The sequence below is a fragment of the Amblyomma mixtum genome, chromosome 10 (genome assembly GCF_055824585.1).
Source record: "Amblyomma mixtum isolate Tamu chromosome 10, ASM5582458v1, whole genome shotgun sequence".
In the NCBI taxonomy this organism is placed as follows: Eukaryota; Metazoa; Arthropoda; class Arachnida; order Ixodida; family Ixodidae; genus Amblyomma; species Amblyomma mixtum.
Window position 1 is genome coordinate 118274884 of NC_143021.1, and position 25348 is coordinate 118300231.

Here is a 25348-nt window from a genome sequence, read left to right on the forward strand (position 1 = left end):
TCGCGGCTTTCGTTTCCTGACCGGCTGCGCTTGCGCAAGCGCTTGATGCGTCTTATGGGATGAATTATGTCTCTTGTGTACCACGGATGCCTCGGATTATGTTTCACACATTTTGTGGGGACGAAATGAAGCACACAGCTATGTACTAAATTATAAATCAAATATTTAGATATTTTTCGCCTTGATGAAAGATTCGAAAGCATAACCAGCGTTAACAACCGACATACTGTGTCAGAATTCAAGAGAATCAAATGTCAATGAAGAAAGGTATGGCCTACTCTAGGTAGCAATATTCTAAAATGTCTCTTTGTACACGTCATTTATAGGAAATTGTTCATCTCGATAAACGCCGGAATTTTGCATTCCAAGAACTAAACGAATCTTCGTTGCAAGGAAGGCTTAAAGTGCGTTAGCCTCGCGTCGGAGTCAAAGTATGAGCCAGCATCTTATATAACTTTTGTTCAAGTTAGGTTTCAGGGCTCCTGTATGGCTGTCATCCCCAGATTTGTTTTGGAGTTTCATGTATCATCTGCTACAAATGTCTGTAGTACACAGAAATGGAGGCCTTGGCGTAATTTTGTAGCGTGCGCAAGTGACACCTTTATTTAACTAACGCGTATAACAAAGTGTGGTGTCGGCCCACTGGGATTTACAAAGCTATACAATATGGTTAAAGATTCCACGTCGTCAGTAGTTTGGTAATCAATAGTTCATTTCTTTTCGTCATCTCTAATAGGTTTTACTTCTTCGCATTTTTTGTTCATAATAGATTCTCTTTCATTTTTATACATTAAAGCTTTAATTTCATGAACATTTCTTTCTGTAGCTTTCATCAGCGCTCTTTCCTGTCCCTTCTTCGTTTAGCCTTCAGGCTTCTTTCGCGCTGTTGTCACTCATTTCTTTCATCCCCTTTGAAGTCTAGGACCATGCATGGTCCGCAGTATTTCAAATAAATAAATAAATAAATAAATAAATAAATAAAGTGCTTGGGGCATTTCCTAAAGCTTACGCGATTTGTAGTTGCTTGCATATATGGTGCATGATGCATGGTATACGTGTGTAGGGCGCCTACAAATAAAAAAATCAGTTCTTACTGGCACCTTTTCTTCTTTCTCTTCCTTTTCTTTTATGCTAAAGTACTACCTAAGTATGCAACAGCTGCTCGAACAACTAGTTCCACTCTGCTCCTAACCAACACTGCACATTGCTCCGTGTTTTAACAAAACTCGGTTGTTATCAAGAGCTGAGGCTATTGGCGGCGGCACTTTTATCACGCTTCGCCATAAACTTTTTATTTGAACAGTGAAGCAAACATGCAACTTTTGTTTTTAAACACGGTAATGCCAAGTGCTTAAAAAAACGAAAGCTATCAACTAGTTCAATGGGTGAATTTGCGGCCCAAAAGGCAACAGTTGTTTTCAAACAGTGCTAAAGACGAGAACGAGGATCAAACAGGACGGGCGCTCGTCCTGTTTGCTCTTCGTCTTATGTCACCATACCAGCTAGCCGCCCAGACGTCCCTTCTAATGTTTAGAAACGCCTGGAAACAACAATCATTTCTGTGTAGGCTTGCCGATGATGCGGTTTTCAGATGATGTATGACACAAAGTTTTGAATGAATACTTTTTACAATGTTTTCGGGTCAGAAAGTAGGTTCAAAAGTATAGCACTTTCTCCCCGTGTATTTGTGATATTTTTTTCAGATGAAGGCGCTGATCAAGAACGGCATTGTGCATTCCCCATATCCAGAAATCAAGCCAGTCAAAGAAACAACCCTGTTCGCCTTTCTGAAAAACAGAATACGTGCACATCGCCACAAAACGGCGCTGGTGAGTTTATTTCGTGAAAGACATGTTCTCGAATGGTAGTGATGCTTTAAAAAAAAATGGCCGAGTTTTTGTTTCTAGCACAACGCACGATATTGCTTTGCTCTCCGATTCCTTTTGGCCAGACAGTTAGATCACAGGCAATGACATATGTATCGCTTGCATGTCGTCCAACTCCTGACGCCTTGTTTCAGAACGCAGCTCTTATAGGCGCCCGTTTCTGCGTTTCGCGGCGTCGCCGTCGTCCTTGTCCGTTGTAACCAGGAGAGGGTAAAAGTGCAACCTCCTCTCCTCCTTAGCAAGGAAAAAAAAACAGCGCCGCGCGCACGGCTCTCGCCGGCGCGCGTCGTAAAACAAGGGAGAAGGAACCCCTGGAGAGCGACTAGCCTTGTGTGTGTGGCTGCCCCCTCTCCCACCCCTCGCCGACGCGGTGCGCGGGGGGATTGCCGTCGATTGTTCTAGACTGTCCGAGTCGTTTCTCACGCGATGTTGCCCTCCACCTCTTCACTATAGTGAGATGAGACGCGGCGAGAGCATCTGAAGATGAGGCCTAAATGTTTTACTCGTTTTACGTGAATATTGCTGCTTTACGCTGCATCTCTTCTAATCGCTGATGATTTCTTATTTTGCGCTGGTCTCATGATAATTTATAAACACTGACGGTCAAGGAGCTCCAAAGAGTTAAACCAGAACATAGTGCGTACCATCTGTCTACACAATGCAATATTAATTCGCACTTCAACCCAAAACAGGCGTTCTTGGGCCTAGTAATTCATGCCCGGAGTTTGACTTTTAACTGAGCAGCACAAAAACTCCGAAGAATCAGAAAACCTAGCGCGAAATACTGAAGTCGAACGCCTGGCTTTCTACACTCACAGATATGCGAGTCGAGCTCCGTCACCCACGCCGAGGTACTGCAAAGTCTGGAGCGCTGTGCGGCTATTTACCAGCGTCATGGCATCGGGAAGGGAAACCGGGTGTACGCCCACGTTTGCAACGGGATCGAGAACTTCATCGCCATCTGCGCCATACCGCTGACGGGTGCCACACTCGTCACGTCCGACGTGCTCTTCAAGGAAGGTAACCGCAACGAGCCTAAGGGCACCAGGGTCTGCTACCAAAGGATGTAGTCTCCACAATAATATTAAAGGTGCACACTACAGCCTGAAATGAGTGTCAAAATAATGGAACATTCTTGCAGCTCTTGCTCTTGACCAAATGTTTAGGGGAATCCCCCAAGGTGGAGTAGATTTGTAATAAGGGAGTAATTACTCATTGACGTCCACCCGAGCGCAGCCATACGGCTACAAAGCAAAGCTATACTGCTTTCTCAGAAACTTCGCAATTAAAGAGAAATTCGTCCTGGTCCGGGGTTCGAGCCCGGGACCACCGTTCCACCGGAGCTGTCGCTCTACGCTTGGGCTGCGCTTGGGTGGACGTCAGTGAGTAATTAACTCCCTTATTACACCTCTTGCTCTTAATATTGACAAAAACGAGAGGCGAACTCGTGCTTTATCGCAGGTGTGAATAATTTAAAACTCTATAAAAATCACAAGGGAGCTCATGACTGCCGTGTAGAGTGTTCTCCAAAAATGGTTGGATGTCGGGCCATGTCGCCTGGTGCTGACAAACACGCTTATTTATGAGACTGAGCGAAAAGCATAAGGTTATTTTTGTTTATTGCTGGAGTAAACTTCTTACGCTTTATCTTTTTCTTTTGCTTCAAACTAGTCCTTGCTTCTTGCGTGGTTAACAAAGCTATCTTATCTCTTGGAACGCTTTCAGAAAGAGAGATTGTCACCATGCGGCCAGTGGGGCTCGCGTCAGCAGCGCTTCCGGGAAAACTCGGTCGTTGGCATTTGTGGTAGTTATCACCAGTATTTCTTCGTCTATGGTATCTTTAAATCACCTTAGTGTTCTCACCTGTAGCTAAAATATTCCTATGGATAAGGCTGAGTCTAACGCTCATTATTAATGAGTTTAGGTATTTATCTTTCAAAAACCAACAGGGTTCTTCGTAACAGAATCCCCTGGATGGTCGAGAAAGCCGCTACGTCATCAATAGCTTCAAAATTTGGAGATCGGAGGAATGACTACTCCAATAGTTCACGTTGGATTACCATGAGGTATCATGCTCACGCGACACACTCTTTTATTTAGGTCCACCCATAATCCTCACTAATCCACCTTATTCCACGCTTGAACGTTGTCCAATGAAAAATCCCCTCTTGTCCCCCTTAGCTCACCTGTTAATCTACCTTAATCCTTTTGCTGGGGTGGGCTCACACCTTATATTTGGGGTTACTTTGGAGCATATTTGGGTAAGTCTAATTCCAAATGCTCCTGCCTTTCTTTTTTCGAGATAGTGGTTACGAAGGCCCCTTGTTTTGCATTGCATGCCACCTAAGGGAAGCAGCAGACGTCGTGTTCGCAGAATTCCAAGTCACTGTATTTTGTCTCCTCAATGACAGGTGTTGCTAGTAGGTAGTAGGTTTCACCACTCATTGGCGCCAAATTACGGGAAGTGATGTAGTAGTATTTCTCACGCAGTTATTGGGAATAACGATCGTGGAGTGAACATGCTGTGGATTCTAATTTTGAGTGCCAAACATGTAGGCTGGTAAAACGTCCCAGATGATGCACTTTTTAAATTACCTTGCAGCCGTACTCATTACGCGTAAGTGGAAATTTATGTTGAAACCAGTTTGAAATGTAGACGTAATGAAAATGGTTTGTGAATTTTGAATCTAGGCCTGACATCTTCAATCAGTAGCTATTCAGCTACTGCGTTCGGATTCTGCGAGCCAGTCTGCGGGTTATACAGTGTCTGTTCTGAAAGTAGTAGGACTGGTTTTTTCCTGGGCGAACGGGCGGACGAGAGGTGGTCTGCGCGTGCAGGATCGTTGAAGGGGGATATTGGGAATGCTGGGGAAAATCGGCAGTCGGCTCTCGGCCGTTGAAGAGAGGAGGTCGCTTGTACTGTGAACCCCTGTCGAAACGTCTCGTCACGCCGAATCATAGAGCGTTTATACTGGATCAGCGATACGCGATCAAATTTTGTGTAAATCTTAGTAAAACGGGCAAAGAGACTCACGACATGATTAAGGAGGCCTACCGTGAAACTGGCATGGGCAGATTAGATGTTTTTTGAGTGGCACAAGCTGTTCCGAGAAGGTAAGGAAAGAGTGGAAGACGACGACCGCTCCGGACGCCCTTCGACCAGCAAAACCAACGAAAATGTGTAGCGAGGGAAACATTTACTTAACTGTGATTGTAGAATGAGTATCAGAATGATTGCTGATGACTTGAGCATTCCTCAAACCCAAGTTTTTCAGATCGTGACAGAAAACTTATCCATGAGGAAAGCGTGGGCGAAGTTGGTGCCGGGAGTGTTGTCAGAGGAGGAACAGGCCAACCAGTAGGATCTTCTTCATCATCTGAATGAGGACCCCAATTTTTTGCCTAGCCCAAGTCGGCAACGCTGCCTCAGCCCCCCTACAGCCTCGACTTGGCCCCGCCAGCTAAACAGCATTCCGGTCCAGGCGTTCCTGGAGGCGTACGAAAACTGTAAAACTCATTGGCAGCAGCGAGTAGGTGCGGAAGGGTGCTACCTTAAAAAATTGTAATCGTTTGTAGTATTCTTTTGAATAAATTTTGTTTAAAAAACTGAGTCCTACTACTTTCAGAACAGACCATGTATATCCAGGAAAAAGCAGCTGCCTGTCAACCTTGGTGAACTGCAAAAGCACTTGTGTACCGGCGTTTTCCTGCTTGTCAAACTGCACTGAGGTTTCGAAAACTTTTCGGGCGCGTCCACTATGCTTGCAGTTTAGTGAAAAGGGCTCCTTCATCCTGAAAATGAATAGGAGCCGCATGTTAACCACTAATACAGCTTGTCCTCGGGTCATTTTATTGTTATTCTTGCAGTGAACTTTTTCGAAGATGAAACAAAGGTTAAAATTTCAACTTGAGCGAGATTTCATACGCTCATGCAGCTATTCTCGTCGCCAACCTTTAATATATTCCCCGCTCTATTGTAGGAGAACTACTGACCAACATTCGGAACACGGATACCACTCATGTTCTAACCGACGCCACTTTCGCCCATATGTTTGAATCCATACGCCGTGAGCACCAAATACAGGTAAGGATGCCTGCTTAACTTTGTGGTGGATGAACAAACCAAACAGTTCACGTATACTCGCCGTATTGCTTATTTCATGTCAATAATCGGATGTTGCGTCAGCCGTTAGTTTCTGCTCTGTATTCCATCTGTGTCTCCTATGCTGCTCCTCTTGCTGTACGGCTTAAGCGGACTGCGTTAACTTGTGAGTGGCTTTCACAAAAGCTGCCACTCAGTCGTAGTGCGCGTATCTCCGAACTTCAATGTTTGCGAGCAGGTAGATTTTTGATTATTGCAGTCATAGAAAAACAGTAAAACGGCGAGTGGAGCGAGTTGGTACATCTTGAGAAAAAAAGAACAGGGGCACCCGAAAAGAAGACGACGGGACAGGCGCTGTCCTTAGAAACAGAACCTTTCTAAGGACTTTCATATGTTGCCGACGGACAAAGCAGGGAATATAATTTTTGTGGTCTATCCGGTCCGATACTTCTTGATGGGCTTATTGTGGACATTCAGATATTCTGCTTTGATATAAAGACAAAATTCAGTGAGGAAGAGATAGCTATGGATTCTTCTCAGAGAAAAATATTGCCTTTTCACATCACTGTTAACAGGTTAAAGCTTCAAACACTATTTCGGTGCCGCGTCGGCTATTCTAGGGCCGCTAAAAAATGCTGCTATCCTAATCGAAGTTGTAGACAACTGTGTCGGGGCGCTTGTAAGGCTCCGTTTAGTTAGCGACGCTTTCGGAGACCTTGTTTTGTCCGCGTGCAGTCGCATTAAGGTGCCGTTTCCCATGAACCGAGCACTGTAGTGCTTCGCCGTTTAACCCACGTTGTTTTCTAGATTTTAGAGTCTCCTGCTAACTTCAGAATCAACGAGGCGCATCACAACACAGACCTATTCTTAGCGAAGGGCATTTCTTTAGGGCACACCGCAAGAATACTCTTGAGCTGTGCGATGTGAGTGCCACTTGAAAAATCAATGTCGGCTGAAATGAATCCAGAATCCGGCGCACAGTATTTAGTTGGTCTTTCTAGCCCACATACTGCTTTAGATGCCACCAGAGATGATGGAGTGAAGAATGGTCAGGGTACGTAATTCGAAGGCCGTAGTTGGGAATATTAGTGTGACCATCAAATATTAACCGCATCATTTATGCACACAGGATGAGATGCAACTGGTCAGGAAAAATACGCTTTTGTAGCGGCCGAAATATTTGTTACCGGATTCGAATTTTTTTATGAAATAAAATCTACATTACTTTCCTTCATTATCGGTTCGTTCTATACACGCTAGGCTGAACAAGGCTGAACACAATTTTCTCGGGGGTAAAAAGTTGGGTGGGTTGGTTTGATTCCATAACCCCATAGCCCAAAAGACGGAGAAAAAAGAAAACTAGACGACACATGCACGCGCACGTCTCGTCTCGCCTCGTTTTCTTTTGTCTTCGTCTTTGGAGCTCTAGAATTATTGAATATTTTCTTTCCACCAACCAGATTGTAACAACGAAAAATTACGTAGCAAGTAATGTTTATATGGAAAATAGTTAATTTCCTACACCTTTTGGGGGTAAAGGGGCTGAGGGCTCCTCAGGATGCTTTAATATAGACTTTACCAGAGTATTTTAACTCACCAGAATCATCATGATGAGCCTGACTACGCCTACTGCAGGGCAAAGGCATCTCCTATATCTCGAGAATTAACCTTGTTCTGTGCCAGCTGCAGCCACCTGTCATTGCAGACTTCTTAATCTCATCTGGCGACATAACATTTTCCTCCTCATCCCCTGCTACGCTTTGATTCTCTTCAAATCCAGTCTTGAGGGAGAAGGTTCGATAAAGTGCCCACTTCTGGCACTTTCTGGCAACTAGGCAACTAGGGTATTTTAAATAAAATGAGCAAATAATGAAGTTAAGGCGCAAAGAACGAAAGGAAGAACTGAAAGAAAGGAAGGAATAAGGAATGAGAAAACAATGAAAGAAAGCAAGAGAGGATGAAAAAATCGGCCCTCAACCTTTTTTAATAATAAAACTTTTGAATTGCGGAATGTAACCAACACATGAAGAAACGGAGACAGAAAGAGGCGCTCTTTCTGTCGACGTGTCTTCGTGTGTTTGTTCCATTGCGCCATTCGAAAATTTCATGATGAACCGACTAGCCCAACAGCAAGCACTTCTGTTTCTTAATCGCCGGCGTAAACGTCGGGGTACAGCCCAATGATATAAAGAGGATGCAAGGTTAGTGCTTACTGACTACTGCTCTAATGCTTTTTTTTGTTTTCGAACGTCTCAAAGCCAATAAGGCTGTGATTGACGCTATAGCGGTGGGCTCCGAATAATCTCGACCACTTTAGAGTTCCTTAACATGCACTCACATCGCAGAATATAGGCGCCTCTAGCATTCCGCCTGCGTGGAATTGTAACCACCGCGGCTGGGATCAAACTGGCGTTTTTAGGATCAGCAACCGATCACCATAAGCGCTGAGCTACCAGGGTGATTTTGCTCGAATATTTTGAATTAGATCTCGCCGCTAACACGCAAATTTTTATTAACGTCACGATGATCCTTTATTATTTTGATGCGAAGGACCAAAGAAAAAATTCTTACTTTTACTGGTTTATTGCCATCGCATTGCAAAAAAAACATGAATTTGGTGAAATTATTCTAGATTAATGCTTTTCACTTCCATCTTTTGGGTCTATCTGCAGCAATAAGGCGGCAAACCGATTTGTCACTGCGGCCGTCAGTTTAGCAATTTTGCGCTTCAGGACATACGGACAAGAATTCGAAAAACCTGAAAATTAAAAGTTACGAAAACCTGCGCTAAAAATGAACTAGTTGAAAACTTTCGGCTGTCAGGCGTCCTACTGAGGGCAATATTATCGTTTACTCGCCATTGCCTGGAACAAACAAGGTAGCAAACAACCGGAAACAAAGTCAATCAGTTCAATTCAATCAATCAATCAATAAATAAATCAATCAATCAATTTATTTAGCATTTCTTTCAATATAGAAATAAATGCAAGGATAAGAACAAAAAGCTGCTTCTCGAGCAGCTTGACAACGGTTTTTACCCCTTTTTTTCCTCTTGAGAACGGATAAAAGCAGAAATAAAACAAAGCTTCGATTAAAATTGTACCAAGATAAGAGCATGCAGTATACATAGTAATTGTGAACACAAAATTTATAGTAAACACAAAATACATATAGTATACATAGTAATTCCAAACACAAAATGTCGCATATTAGTAAAAAGTAATAATACAAGTTCAATGTAACGAGATGGACATGGATTCAATGAGAAGAATACTAATATTTATTCACCAATATTTTGCACACTGAAGAACATCTAACGGCGAAATTGGCATATGGCTATACGGGACTAAAACCATTTCCTTCTACATTTGCAGGCATAGAAGCACAGACCACAAGTCAACAGGAGCAGGGGTTTAGCCAATGAAAAATTGTTACTAGATATTTTATGCTTAACCAAAGACTTAGATCGGCCGTTGTAAACTCTCGGACAGATCATAATTTCGCATCATTTGCGTCAAGGCGCTTGAAAAAGTTGCAGACAGGGCAGCAAAGCAGCCTGTTTGATTTCGGCGGCACCTCGCGTAAGCACTTCGTATGTATGCGAGGAGGTGAAAGAGGTTGTGGCAGCAGGGGCCACATTTATTTGGAGGTTCCTAGGCGGGCGCCTCTACTACTTTAACTAGAGTATTTTAGGTAAAATGAGCAAAGAATGAAGTTAGAGCGCAAAGAACGAAAGAAAGAATTGAAAGAAAAGAAGGAATAAGGAATGAGAAAAAGAAGAAAAAAGCAAGAGGAGATGTAAGAATCGGTCCTCAACATTTCTTAATCGCTGGGCCAAGAGGCTCGGGGCGGGTCTCTGGCAATGGGTTGGAATCAACCTGGTCCTTTAAGTCTTCCCTTACAATATTTAGAATACAATTCATCTTGCACACTCATTTACAAGCTTATCAAAGTCACTGTGCCGGATTTCCTCATCTCATCGCTAACTTATTTTTCGGTACATAAATTGTTAAATTAAAAATTTTTAACTTGCGACTGTGCAGCATCCGGACTTTCAGTTATACGGATAAACCGAAAATTGGCCCCGAAATTTTCCCAAGAAATATTTGTTGATGGTACACTGTAGACATCAATAACGCATATCGCGTACGACCTTTGGGCGATTTCTAAACCAATGCGGAATTCCGCAGCATGCACTATATTTAATGATGGTTGCCTAACAGAGTCGAATTCTTAGATATCGAATTCAATGGGGATTGCGGACTAGTTTGATATATCGATAATTTTCTATATGCAAAATAAAATAAATGAAACTATCCGTAGCCTTTAAGCAAGAATTCATTGCACCCACACCAGCGAAAAGCGTGGCGCAGCGAAGTACTGTCCGCTGACGTGTCTGGCAGCACACAGCTCGCTGGGCGTTGCTGGGCTCAGCCTTATTGCTGTCGATGAATCAGCGGGCGGTGGTTTGGGACTAGCCGCCGCTTACCATGTCTAATCCTGTTGTCAGTACACTACACATAGAATATTCGCTCATTAAAATTAAGTTATAGATGGTTTCCGCAAGAGCCTTTGGCTGCGAAGGCAGTGAGCATCCCTAGCAAGGGCCACTGTTTGGTTTTAGTTGGTTATACGAGGGCAGCGCAAAAAACAACACGAAACACAGCAGTAACACGGCAGACAGGACGATCGCTGCCTGTAATATTTATATTCTGGTTTGGTTTGGTTTATGGGGTTTAACGTCCCAAACCGATAAGGCTATGAGAGACGCCGTAGTGGAGGGCTCCTGAAATTTCGACCACCTGGGGCTCTTTAACGTGCGCTGACATCGCACAGTACACGGGCCTCTAGAATTTCTCCTCCAAAGAAATTCAACCGCCGCGGCCGGGATCGAACCCGAGTCTTTCGGGTCAGTAGCCGAGCGCCGTAACCACTGAGCCACCGCGGTGCCTATTTATATTCTATCTTATATTTAGCAGTTTACTAAAATATGCCAAGAAAAAGTATCCTCCTGTCTGGAAGGCGAGAACGAATGACCCGGGGCTTTATTTCCCTTTCGTGCAACCTCGACTAGTTCGGGAGCTTAAAAATGTAGTCAAGGACAATTCCAAAAATTCCGACAATGAATTATAAATCGATTAATTCTGTTCTCATATATACCATGTGCAGTAAGCCTAGAGTCTGCTCCCGTATTTAAATGTGTTTCTAGGGCTTCTTCTCTGCAGATGAAATCCCAGGGTTCACATGGCTGTCAGGGTATAAGCTGGATGTCTCTAATCTGAAATACGTGGAGCCCCAAGCATCTGGAGACGATGTGATCATCATGAGTCATACGTCTGGAACAACGGGCACCTCCAAGATAATGGAAGTGGAGCAACAGCGTTTTCTTTCACAAATGAGTTGCAGAGAGTAAGTCGCTGAAGTACTTATAAAAGCAAGCGAAGTATTATCATTTCGTGAATATCATTTGACGTCGCGTCACACGAGTTTATGAAGTCAATTTTCAGATACCAGTCATGAGAGCAGGTTTTAAAAATGCATATGGTTTCTATAATAGCGTGTTGGGACGTCGTATAATGTTTTGAAGAGGATAAAGCAATCAAATCCACCCCTGTAAGAAAAAAAAATGGTTTCGTCTTTCCGCTTTGCTGGTTGCTGAGTGTGCCTTTAAGGCGATGAGATACACGGTAATCATGAAAAAAAACACGTGTGCTTTGATTCACAAGTGTGCCCTACACAACTACTTTTTTATTCTTTACGTTTCCACGTTTTTCCCAATCACTTGTGAAGGCACATATGCATCCGTGAGCCGGTTATTTTTGCATCAACGAAGGCAACGCAACTGTCCCTAGCGCGTATCACTAGTTGCGTGTGCGAAGATTATTTATTACTGCGTAATCAAGCAAGCAAACAGCAATAAAATCAGCGCAAAACAGAAGGTGATTTTTCCGAGCTCCGGGAGCGTGCTACCGATGCTGACAGGGAACTAACTGACCGCCTCCCTTGGATTGTGTAAGTAGGAAAATGTCGAATTTCGCAGAACGTTGAAGCTGAAAGCTGGTAGTGGTTCGTAATGAAAGTTTTTGATTATATTTCAACGAGCCTCGAGGACGACTGTATTACTTCAGAAAACTCAGTCAATGTGCCTAGGAGACATTTTCTGTGTCCTTTGTCAGAAAAGATTGAAATCAATTTTGTTCCCTTTGCTCCATTTTGGTAGCGCAAGACTATACTGAAGAATTGGGCCTGACCTTGATTGAATGAGAGGCTTGATTTCTAGCATGTCATTTCAACTTACATTCCTTCACCGTGATGTATACTGTGACGAAGTACTGGGGGTGGAGGGCTGAAAGAAAGCCACTATTCGCAGGCTAAGACGGCTCTTTAGACAGTTAATAGGTACAGAAAGTTGGGCTAGTTAGTGTGGACTCATACTTAGCAGCGCAAAAAAACGAGGACCAAAGCGAACGAGGGGACACAACACAAGCGCAGACTATCAACTGAATTTTTATTCACGAAAAGGGGGCTTTAAAGGTGTTAGAAAATACAAAAGCGAAACACAACAGCCACTTCCCTTCCACGCGTGAAAAGGCAGCCTATGACATATCTTAACTTATCTTATGACATGTCTTGTTGTGTTCTTATTTCACGCAGGAATGATATGTCATAGGCTTCCTTTGCACGCGTGGAAGTGGCTGATGTGTTTCGCTTTTGTATTTTCTTACGCCTTCCTTTTCTAAGCTTCCTTTTCGTGATTAAAAATTCAGTTGATAGTCTGCGTTTGTGTTGTGTCCCCTCGTTCGCTTTGGTCCTCGTTTTTTTTTGCGTTGCTAAGTATGAATCTTTAGACAGCCCCGCCGCTGCTAAATCAGAAGACGCAGCATACGGTCGAGCCGTTTAACAAGGATCGTACTGCAGCATTTCCACGCGCAACCACCGCGCACTTTCCTTTACCGGAAGGAAGGAATGGCAACAACACAGGACTAAGAATTTCAGAACTGTTGGCCTATTCTGGATTTCTTCGGTGTAGGTGCCCGTGTGCCACAGCCAGACAGATGTGATATGCTTTTGCGCAAAGGGCATCATGCGTATCTTTCTGCCACGACCAACGTGGAGTGATCATCTGCAGCCTACGCCACCGGGCAAGCGCCCAATAGAAGACGACTGAACAGAAAGGAAATGAAACATCACAAAATTCGGCACAATGGCGCAAACTTGGCCTAGCGCCCTTAAGGCACATCCTCCAGTGGAACATGAGTTCTCTGCTCTCTTTCTCGCCTCAGCATAGTGAAGTGAAAGAAATTCTTAATAACTAGCTTCTGTTTGTTCTGCGGTTTCATTGTTATTTTAGTTATTTTTATTTATTTTCTTTTTACGATTTATTTGTGTGTTTTAAATTGTAATTGCCCAAGTAACAAGAATGCAAATATTCAACATGTACATATCTCTCTCCAACATCAGCGTTGCTTTATGACAGACAACAAGAGTGAAAAAGCAAACTGCTTTTCAGATATTAAAGCTCTTTGTAGACTGGAAGAACATGAGCCTATTCGGAAGAGCATGAATCAATGAACAAAAATATTTCCAAGGGTGAAGCGCCTCCTTCTTTAAAGACACGCATACTTGCCTACCTGGAAATTGAAAACAATTACATGGAATGTGAAGCTGCTGGACACTATTCTATACGCTGCTGGACTGCCGTATCAGGAAATATACCTTAAAAAATTATTTGCAGAAAAAGTGTCTTCCAAAGTAAAAAAAAAACTCTTGCAGGACTCTCGAAATGCTCACTGAGCACGACGTGGCCATTGGCGGTGGAAACATATCGTTCTACTTCTTTGTCTCGTTTGTCGTCAACGCACTCTCCTCCGGAGCTACAGTCGTCCTCCTCAGGTCTGCGAGTGTCCCCGATCTCTTCGAGGCTTGCAATCGTCACAAGGTGAAGCACTGGGTGAAGTTTTTATTTACGTAAAAGGAAGAATTAGCAGGCATAACACCTAACAAGTCAAATCACTAAATACATGCCCCTAAACTACATGGTGTTTGTTCTTGTAAAAATCAATTACTTGCTGATTTCTGGTTTTTTTAATCAACTCTAGGCCTTCAAATGGGTGTTTATAGCTGCGAACAATCAAAAAGAACCTAAAACAATTTTTCCAAGCTCTCGATTCACGCTCGTGCCTTAAATAAGAAAAGGCTTGCCCTGATCAATGTTTGCGTGTGCAATTTTTCTTTAGTCTAGCCTCAGAGACGCACGCAAAAATCAACCCGACCCGGTGACGCAGCGGATGTGGTGCTCGGGTTCGCTGGTGCGACTCCGGCCGCGGCGGTCGCATTTCGACGGCGGCGAAATGTTACAGTCATGTCTACTGTGCGATGTCAGTGCACGCTAAAGAGCCACAGGTGGATGAAAGTATCCCTAGTCCTCCATTAAGGCGTTCCTCGGAGCGTAAGTGGCCTTGAGACGCTAAACCGCAGGAAATTCAATAAAATAAAACAAACGAACAAAAACCACTTTCGATACGATTCCAGTTGGCCCTTTACAACAATTTGCAGAAGCGGTACCTGTATATCAGTTTTTGTCTTTTATAGCTTATAAAAATTCTTATTGGTGTGTAAGTAGCATATTTGTCGTTATAATGCGTTGCGCTAGCAATACAGCCCCGCTTGAATTGCTCCTCAGAGAGCTCTTGAACACCGAAGCTTGCTATCGGATGGAGAGATGATTTTAGATATCAGAAGCGTTTGCCTTGTAGTTGTGTTCCTTTTCCAAATTAAACAAGAAGCAGCAGCTAGGCTGTCCTGAAAATGTACGTCGCACATTTTTTCCAGCTGTTACCCAGTGTCTTAATCCTATAGGAAGAAAGCGTTGGACAGGTTAGCAAATTTTTTCATCAGTCTATATCAGAGAAAGCACCTTCATTTCTTAAGTATCTACTGCATACTTTAACAAAAGGATATCACATGCGTTTTCACAGGCATATCGCATGTCTTCGTCCCTTCTGCTGGTCTGTTTTGAGCTAACTATAGCAAACTTCCAAATTGTTCTTTTAATGGCTCCGCCCATGGAATATTTGAAACTCTGATTGCTTTTAAAACTGCTCTAGTAAAACGAGCTTCTGGGCAAGTTGGTTACTTTGCTTCCACATCACTCGAGCGTAAAAAAGACGAGCACAAAGGAAGAAAACACCTACGACACGGACAAACGCTGCACTCACAACTGATTTTATTTCGCCAGCAATGGGAAATATAAAGATTCCGCCGCTAATGCGCGCGCAGACTGCTCCTGGCTCTTTTCTTTTCGCCCTGAAAATAAATTCATCAGTGTACACTAATTGCGGCGGAATTAGATTTCTCTGGAGGAAATACATGATTTGGGTCAATTAGTCCCCGTATAATGTCAGATAATACACAGCGACGAGCTCAAAACAAACTTTATAAGATAATGCGTCTCTATAGTATTTCTCTAAGCAAAACTGGGCCAAAATTTTTTTCATTGCAGTCTACGTCACTCATTGGTTTGGTTTGGTTTATAGGGTTTAACGTCCCAAAGCGGCTCAGGCTATGAGAGACGCCGTAGTGGAGGGCTCCGGAAATTTCCACCACCTGGGGTTCCTTAACGTGCACCGACATCGCACAGTACACGGGCCTCTAGAATTTCTCCTCCACGAAAATTCAACCGCCGCGGCCGGGATCTAACCCGCGTCTTTCGAGTCAGCAGCCGAGCACCATTACCACTGAGCCACCGCGGCGGCACACGTCGCTCATTGTCAGGAAAACTAGGTTGTATATGGCGATTTAAAAGTGGTATTTAGAGTAAATTTAAAGGAATACTTTCATTGCATTTATTAAGCCATTGATTTTTTTATGCGCGCCTAGATTACAACTTGAGCAATAATGAGTACTTCAGAAGAATGGGCTGAGGGACGAGTTGGTGCATGGTGAAATGAACGGCGGCGCAACAAGGACTCGTTTTTTGCCCGAGCAGCATCCGACTGGAACGGCCTTTCCCACCAAGTCGCATCCATTACCTGTCCATCAAGATTCCACCAAGAGTTAACGCAGCTGATGTTAGATTAGACCAAACCTCATGTTATATCCGTAGCCCCACCCCTTATGTAATACCCCTGAATAAGGGTCTTGAAGGAAATAAACTGAACTGAACTGAACTAACAAGAAAGGGGACACCACATGCGCACCCTACCACCTTTCCATGTAATAATATATGCCACCTTTCCATGTAATAAACAGTTGGTAGTGTGCGCATGTGGTGTCCCCTTTCTTGTTAAGTATCCTTGTTGCGCCGCTGATCATTTGATTTCAATAATGAGTACATGTAGGTTTTATGACCAGAATGCTCCACAGGGCCAGGTGTGTATTTCGCAAATGCGTATGAGCGCCGCCGAAACAGCAAGGTCTTTCATCGCGATTTGTTTCATGGGGGTACATTTTCTTTTGTATTAGGTACAAATATTATGCAGTCGCAGAATCCGTCATCAGCATTACACAGCTGTTGGATTCAACGATGTCTATCGTTTCTGTATCGACAAACAGTATGCCTTTACTCTCTCGATGGCTATAACTTTCTCACTCGAACCAGATGTCTGCATCACTGCCGTCACAATCTTTTTATGTGCAAAGCGAAACGTACAACAGCAAATTGCATTTGCAAATTGCGATGCTACCAAGACCATGGACGAAGTCAGGCGCCTATGTCCAGGCGCGCACTATATTTTCCGTTTTGGTTACGCAGCTTATACGCGAGATGTTTTTCTAATGAGGTCGCAGCTGGTGGCAGTAGACACGCGTAAATCCAGTAAACTTGGTAATAGATACAAACTTAAAGAGACCTCCAGACAGCCGCGAAAATCTCGTGACAGTTGAAACCTTTTTAGGCATGGCTCTCTTTCTTATGATGTCTTGAAAAAGAAAACTAATATATAAACCTGCAAATACCTCGCATTGTGCAAAGCTTGAATATTTATGCATGAGCGGTCGACGGACCGTATATCGGAAATGGCTGTACGTTTAAGCATTATACGTTTTTACACGGATGTTTTCGGATGAACCTTACGGATAAGCTGCGCAAAACTTTCAACACATGTGCGTAGATAGGTTTGCGATTCTTCTTTGATACTGCTTTTATACTCCATTGTAGGCTGACCTCAGTCACTGGGGTTAATCAGGTTGGCTGCTTGATTACCCGGAAGTTGACGGTGTTAAGTTTCCCAGCTTTCCTTTTTGTGCAAGTCAGGCAGTTCAATGTAGTGGCGGTACAATAATTTACTGCTGTGCTCCAGAATGCACTCAGCAATGGGTGCTCCTCACTTGCAGAGCAAACCGTCATAAACCGCCCAGACACCACACAACAAAGATGCGTTTTCGCATTTTGCCTCTAACTGAGATTCGAACCAGCGTCCTGGTGCTTAGCAGCTGAACGCCACAGCTACAAAGAAATCGCGGTGCGTGCTCTCCTTCGTGCCAGCAGTTTCACCTAAAGATTAGTTTTTTTTTAATTGTGGTACTTGCGCGCTTGTCTACGCTGATACCAATACCAAGAAACGAACTGGATAAGGCTTGAGGAGTGAACCTGTATACTTAGCCAACGCTTCGATAAAAGGTCCGTAACTTCGCAAATTTCAGAGGCAGATAAAAAACGTGGAGCACATTTAACTCATCCTTAGGAGTACAATGCGACGACGGCACCGTGCCGAACGCTCCTCAACTCTGTACAGGCAGCGTGTACGTTTGGAGACCTAGAGGACAGCGGATCTATTCCGCTTGGTCACCTTTTTTCTTTTTAGCGGGACGGCCTTTATTTGTACTGACCCAACTCTCCATACTAATGGTGTCCTTTTGTTACTCGGACTAACAGCACCGATGCCGGCTTTTCTTTAGAACAGGATCTCTAATTCTGTCGCAATAATAATTTATCGGTCCATACCGGAAGTCAAAGCTTGTCAGCTGCGCCTAATGCACTTTTCGTCGTGTAAAAAGTTCCTATTACATCGGGAGCTTTGCAAGTTATAGTAAGCGTTGATTAAGTTATCGTAAACAAATTGCCAATTACGTCCGAAAGCAACAATGCTAATTGTGTACATTCTTCAAATACCCTTTCGCTCAGGTGAACGTCATGAACGGAACTCCTCAAAAGCTTCTCAAGATTGCCGAGGCGATGAAGAGCAGCGGCACAGTGCTACCTTCGCTCAAGAAGTTGCGCACGCAGGGAATAATACTCCCGGAACGTATAGCGAACGAAGTGGTGGGCGTTTTCGCCCCTGAAGAATTGCGCGACTGTTACGGCATGACCGAAGTCGGCGGCTACCTGGCGGTGCCTCCAAAGGGAGAACTGGCAAAGGGGAACGTTGGCTTTCCCGTCTGCGGCACTAGCATGAAGGTGAGTCGTTTTTTAAGTCATCATTCTAAAAACTCGAACTACAACCCCCCCCCCCCCCTCCCGCAAGGCAAAGCCCCCTCTCTATTTGTCCAAGTAACCGCGTCTAAAATAAAATGGTTGTATACGTGTGCTCACATGTTTATTTTGCAAAACTGCTTAATGAAATTGTAATTGTTTTTGTACTTGTTTTTTTTGAGAAAAGATATGGCGCAGTAACTGTCTCACATCTCGGTCGACACCCAAACCGCGCCGTATGGGAAGGGGTAATTTGAAGGAATAAAGAAGAGAGAGAGAGAAAGCTGAAATGAAAAGAGGGACGTACAAAGAGCATCCGTTCGTGTCTTGAGTCGCGTCGTGGCCGTCGGCATATTATCTTATTTAATTCATAACTAACAGTACTCGCACGTTTAACTCTGATTTTGTTCCATTCACTGCCGGATGTCCAAAAGACCTCGGGCTGCCATTTTTCCTGTTACTTTGTATTGACATAGTTTTATCCATAACCCTGTTGAAATTCGACTTCCTGAGGGAGTTGCGTTATCTTCAATAAAATTAGGAAACTGAAGATCAGCTCGCGCTTCACATTAAAATATATAACGATATGTATCGGGGCCAGGAGCGAGGAATGCTAGTTTAATTACAAAATGCGTTTCACGTCGTATAGCAAGGTAAACATTTCGCTTCAGTATTCTTCCTCTATTCTTGAGTGCCTCCTGACCAAAGAACACTAAGGCTGAGCTGTTGCACTCATATAAATAACTTACCGCCTTCTGCCTTTAGCAAACTAGTCTACACAGGCACAAGGTGAAAAGTGGTCCCGCACATGTTAAGCTTTTATGATATCCAGCACATATAAAGACAAAGTTGGAATATGCTTGCGTGGAACCCCCAGCGAAATGCAACATAAACGGGAAATTTCAGAGACGGGGAGACCCTTCTCTTTACTCCAGTTGCGGCCGCACCAATTCTGTATCCCAACCAATGTAAGCTAATGGTATTAGAACTCTCAGATTAAGAAGCGGACTCCTACAACTAAGATATTTATTTCTCCTGCCTAATTACAAACACACACTTTAGCCTAGACCTTACTTACATCTTGTATACTATTAGACTTGACAGTCTCATGCATTTTCTATAGACTTCACAAATTCGCTTTTTTTTAAAAACCATCTCCGATTGGAATACTTTACTTCCCACTTCTCTAGTCTCCTTGCAACAATTGGAATTTTGCATACAAAGCCTAGCGACATTAAAAGTCTAGCGAATGGCTGTCTTGTCTTGTGAATAGACATTTCTGCGGTGACGTCTTGATTTCATAGCGGTATCAATAATATGTCTTGTCTATTACAGAATCCTTCCCATGTAGGAAATGTATTGGCATGCTTTTCTACAATTTTCTTTTTTACCCCGTCTTTTACATTTAATATTGTTAGGTGACGGCAAGCGATGAAGAAAGGACTGCATGACCGATGGCGATGATATGATTTAATGTCTGCGAGCCTAGCACGAGCGCTCCTGCCCATGCCACTGCCCGATTCATCGTCTTCTAGTCCGTCACATGACTCGGGGCCACGAAGCGATTGTCCCGATCGCGCGAACTAGAAGAATGCCACAGACGATGACAAGCAGGACGTGAGGATGGGCGTGCTAGAACATATGAACAGAGAAGAGAAGATGGAGGGCTTGCCGTCACGATGAAAGAGATGATGAGCGGGTGAAGCCAGGTCCACGAACACTGAGGAGCCACCGGTTTCTGGAAGTCAACGTCGAGGCCCGTGGACACACCCAACGGCAGGGGCTGGGGTACTTGTTTCTCGTGTGAGTGTCGGTGGTCAATGGGTTCTCTGGTCAGTGGCGGCGGTCTCGGTTCAGTGGGGTCGTAGGTCGTTGGGTCTTCTAGGTTCTCATGTGGGCGGTGAGTGGGGTCACAGGGCAGTTGCGGCGGTCGTTGTGTCGTCGTGTCTTCTGGCCGGGCTTGGGGTGGGGCGGTGAAGAGCGGCGGCGTCGGGGCATACCTGGCAGGCTGGGGAAGCGCCGGGAGGTGTGAGCTCTCCACAGAAGACCTCGGTGTACAGCAGGCTCCTAAGCTCCGGGACCGGGATGAAGAAGGTACCCAGCACCTTACACCAAATGTTAGGTGACGGCAAGCGATGAAGAAAGGACTGCATGACCGATGGCGATGATATGATTTAATGTCTGCGAGCCTAGCACGAGCGCTCCTGCCCATGCCACTGCCCACTTCATCGTCTTCTAGTCCGTCACAATATATCTGCGAATCTCTTCTGCTTCGGTCCTTAGCCCGCAGTACCATACCGATAAAATAAATAAAAAGGATCCAATATGCGCTCGACTGAAACCGTTTGCCTGTGACGAATAACTGTTGCTTAAGACACCGTCTCGCAGTTCTTTTTCTTGAGAGGAGTAGTGGGCAACTAATCAATCTCGAGAAACCTTACATGACTGCATGAAAGAATCGCTAGCAGCTTGCATCCAATCTATGAAATGAGCGGCTAGAATCTGACTGAAAATAAAAGAAAGAGGGAATATTTTAAAGGGAACGCGGCGGAGCGAAATTTTGTCCTGAACAATGAAAATTAATTAAATACGTATCATCACAAAGTTCACAACGAACTGAATGCTCACGTTTCTCTGGTTTAAGCAATAGCGGAATAGAATTACAAGTAATTTACTTTGATCGCAGATCGTCAACAGAGAAAACCATGCTGTTCTGGGACCTATGGAAACTGGCGAAGTACTCTTTCAGTCCCCGTACATAATGCGAGGGTACTACAAAAACCCGGAAGCCACGTCGACCTTGATTGACAGTGAAGGATGGATCCATACAGGTAATTCAGCTAAGCACCTAGCCGTTTATTTTGTGCGAAGTACCAGAAATAATGCTGGGATTTCTCGCGTATTTTTATGTTGGCCGAATAAAAGTGGTAAGTGCCTCCCAACCACCTCCTTCTAGTGCACATAGCAACAAACCTTCAAACGACAGTGCTGTGGAGCAAGCAGACTCGTCTTGCTGACATGCTAGCCACTATAAATTTTAATGGATGAAGTTTAATTATTAAGCCCACATTTCCAAAGCATCCTGCTTGTGCATGAACCAGACGTAGTCTCTGTGACCGAAACGTGGCTGAAATAGTTCAAGGAGAGTGCAGAACTTTTCGCGCCTTCTTACAAAAAGATCGTGCAAACCAGAGGTGAAGATGTTACCATTGTCGACAAATCTAGTATCATCTGCGTTGAAATACTCTAACCAACATACCCGGAGTGCGTCATGTGCACAATAAAACGCGATAATATTTCTTTCACTATAATTATCATGTACAGACCTCCAGGCCCTGCTGAAGAATATATCGGGTGTCCGAGCTAAATGTAACCAAGCTTCTAAAAAAGGCGAACTGTCCTAGTCCAGTGAAACCAATTCAGGGTTGTTCATAGTCGCGTAGCCTAGTCTTGAGTATTTTTTTCGCTCTTCAAACTTAAGTTAAGTTTCATTAGCTAACTTTTTAATTATTGACTTAAGGAAGAAAGTGTCAATGCAAAAGTTTTAGATAACCTCGAAAAAACGCTAGTAGTGCTGTTTCCGTCAAGTTTCGACTTACGTAGCTTCATTTATTGGCCTTAAAAGAAAGTTGTCACGTGACCAGCTGCTCGCTCACTTCTCTGCCCCAATGTGCACCCAAAAGTCTCATTGAGGAGAGGACATCATAAAAAATGGATTTTATTTTTTAAGACGCGCCTTGGGACGTTGAAGTGGCATAGTTGTCATGTGGAAGCTTTTTCTCATTGTGCGGGTTATGGTTAAAGGCCGGTAAAAAAACTACTTTACGTAAATATTACTTTGCTGCAAATGTCTCAGTAAGCTGTTTCTCAAAGCGATCTGTAACTTTTCCATTGACACTTTGTTCCTCAAGTCAATAATTAAAAAGTTAGTAAATAAGCTTAACTAATTAGTCAACCTTGAAGAACGAAAAAATACTGCAGACTAGGTCACGCGACTCTAAACAACCCTCATTTGGTTTCAGACAACTAGGACAACCCGTGTTTTTTAAAAGCTTGGTTACATTTAGCTGGGACGCCTGGTATAAAGTCAATAAACGATTTTTAATATCCCTGTCTCCTAACACTACTAAGAAAATATTAAAGGCTTGCGATTTCATTCAGCCTCATATAGAATGAGTCAATTACAAAGAAGGTATGAGTGAAGTTGCAACATCCTGTGCCTTTTTAGACATCGCATTTTTCTTAAGTATGGTCCCGCTTGTCAGCACGGCTAAAAGATTACGAGTCCGGAAAATGCCCACTTTTTACCGAGTTCTCTTTAGTCAGTCGCTAGCGCAATATAATTCATGCTGTGAAGTCCTGAATGGTCTTTCAGACCATGTGATGGTAATCGTGCGAGTGTCCATCAAGTTCCAAAAAGCGCGCTCCACAAAAACTGCGTTAGCCCCTGAGTCTTCTAGGGCGGATGATGTAGGAATCCTGCGTCGTCTGGTGCGATGCTTCGACGGTTTCGGTAATTTTGTAACTCTTGACTCTACATCTTTAAATAAAGCTTGGGAGCGGTTTAAAGAATTCATTCATAAGTGCATAAAATACTTCATTCCTGTGCGGAGCAAAAACGTTTGCAAAAGAATCACACGGATGTCACGGAGTATTATTCATAGGAAGCACCATTTGAAACGTCCGAGAACAAAATGCATAAATCCAACTGCAAATCCAAGAAAAGAAAGAATTGAAAACTTTTCCCGGGCTTAAACAAAGACATTTGGAGAACAAAACAGCGATACTTGAGCGAATCTTCTGCAATGCTTAATAAAATATCCCAGGAAAATTGCGCAGATATCTTTCAAAGCAGAAACCCCCATTCTGTTCTTAAAAGCCGCGACTTGCACAGTTAGTGACCGTACTGAAATGACATGCCTTTTTACGACTATTGCGAGTGCTTATTTACCTGGGAAGATGGTACTTCATCATAACTACATGTATCACCCACGTATAAAGTCTTTACCGGGCACAAAAATTAGTCAGTACGGAGTTCATAACCTGCTTCCTAATCTCACCGCAAAAAAATCGGTTGGACCAAACTAAGCCCCTTATACCTTTCTGAAAGGGTACTCAGAATGGTGTTCCTACTATCCTGATTATATTTAATAAGCCTCTTCTATCTAATGAGGCTCTTAGAGACTGAAAGTATGAGAAAGTATGGTTTGGTTTGGTTTACGGGGTTTAACTTCCCAAAGCGGCTAAGGCTATGAGAGACGCCGTAGTGAAGGACTCCGGAAATTTCGACCACCTGGGGTTCTTTAACGTGCACTGACATCGCACAGCACACGGGCCTCTAGAATTTCGCCTCCAAAGAAATTCTACCGCCGCGGCCGGGATAGTAATCCCAATACATAATCAAGGAGGCAAAGATGATGTAGCAAACTACACACCACTATCTTTGACGAGTACGCGTTTCAAAACATTTGAACATTACTAAACACTTAATGCAGTTTGCTAAAGCGAAAGGTGTGCTGGCAAGCCACAAGCATGGTTTCCGACGGGTACAATTCACTTTTATCGTGAAGTTGTACATGAGATGGCCAAATGTTTTAACGAAAGGGGAAAACTCGATATCACCCGTATCGATTTTAAGAGCGCGTTTCACAGCATATCCTCTAAAATCTACTATTGAAACTTAACAGTTCAGTGAGAAATATTATGGTAATCAAATGGGTTTCGGCATACCTCACGCACACAGACCAGTTTCTTTCTCTTGATAACGCTGCGAGTTATGTACAATCAGATGATCCACGCGAGTCTGCAATCGGGCTTTTGTGCTATATTTGTATGCCAGCGATATGGGTGTCGGCTGTTCATCGGAGATAGTGATTAAACATTGCTGAGACAATACTATAATTCTTTGCAATATACATTCTCGTGGTGATCAGAACAGATTCAACGGGCACCTGTACGTAATCAGTACCTGGTGTGAACGGCGGTAAGTACACATGAAAAATTTAGGGGCCACTTTGGCGATCTAAGTGCGCGAGACGAAAGCCTTTCCACGCTAGTCATGACTAACCAGCCAATGACAAACCAGTCAAGACTAACCAGTCATAACTACTTAATGACTAACATGTCATGACTAACTAGTGATGACTACTTAATGACTAACGAGTCACGACTTATTAGATATTAGTCATGTCCATGGTAGAGAGAGGGTGCGGTAGATGGTCCTTGGCGATCACAAAATGAACAAGGGAGGGGAAAACCTCAGGTTGCTAGAGCCAACGTTTCGACAAGGGGACTTGTCTTCGTCTGGGCAAAGCATTCATCATCGGCAGGGATTAAATAGGGCCTTCGCTCCGAGGAGGAAGGCCCCGGGGGTGGGGAAGGAAAGTGGTGTGGGAGGGGATGCGTGTCAGGAAGGGGAGGGAGGTGAATCATGATTCGTTAGGCTGCAATAGTGGAACAACTTATATCCAGGTGGTGTGTAATGAACAAAAGGCTTTGAAGGGGCTGAGACGGGGGAAGGGGATGAGGCGCTGGGTGAACCTGCAAAACTCAGATAAAAGGATTAGTCAGTGTGGTACAGGGAAATGAGAACAAGGAAAAAAAAATATATATCGGCTGGCACTGGAAGGAGAAAGGAAGGGGGGCATTTCCAAGGAAGGACAAGGCAGGGGGGGGGGGGGGGGGGGGGGGGGGGGGGGGGGGGGGAATGGCTCGTGTTCAGAGAAAGCCAAAAAGTGGGGGCGGAGGGGGTAACAGGAGTGTCATGGTTTCCGAGAACTGGTAGCAGGGGATTAGGAGAAAAAGAAGAGAGAAAAAAAAGGTGAACAAGGGGAGAGGGTGATAAGGCCGGAAATGGGGTGGAAGATATGACATGGGAAGGGTGCAAGGAGCGACAGTATACTTATGTGAGGTTCTAGGAAATAGTCTGACCACGTGCAAGACATTTGT

At 43.9% G+C, this 25348-nt stretch overlaps 1 protein-coding gene across 1 annotated transcript in view; it reads left to right on the plus strand.

Moving 5' to 3' along the window:
* The first annotated feature begins 11311 nt into the window (after positions 1-11311).
* Positions 11312-25348, plus strand: part of LOC149326774 (uncharacterized) — a 53921-nt gene continuing 39884 nt past the window's right edge. Inside the window, exons 1-4 of the mRNA XM_089563967.1 lie at positions 11312-11397; positions 13762-13927; positions 18113-18385; positions 21087-21231. Coding sequence (XP_089420093.1) covers positions 11312-11397; positions 13762-13927; positions 18113-18385; positions 21087-21231 — 670 coding nt within the window. The remainder of the gene's footprint in view (positions 11398-13761; positions 13928-18112; positions 18386-21086; positions 21232-25348) is intronic.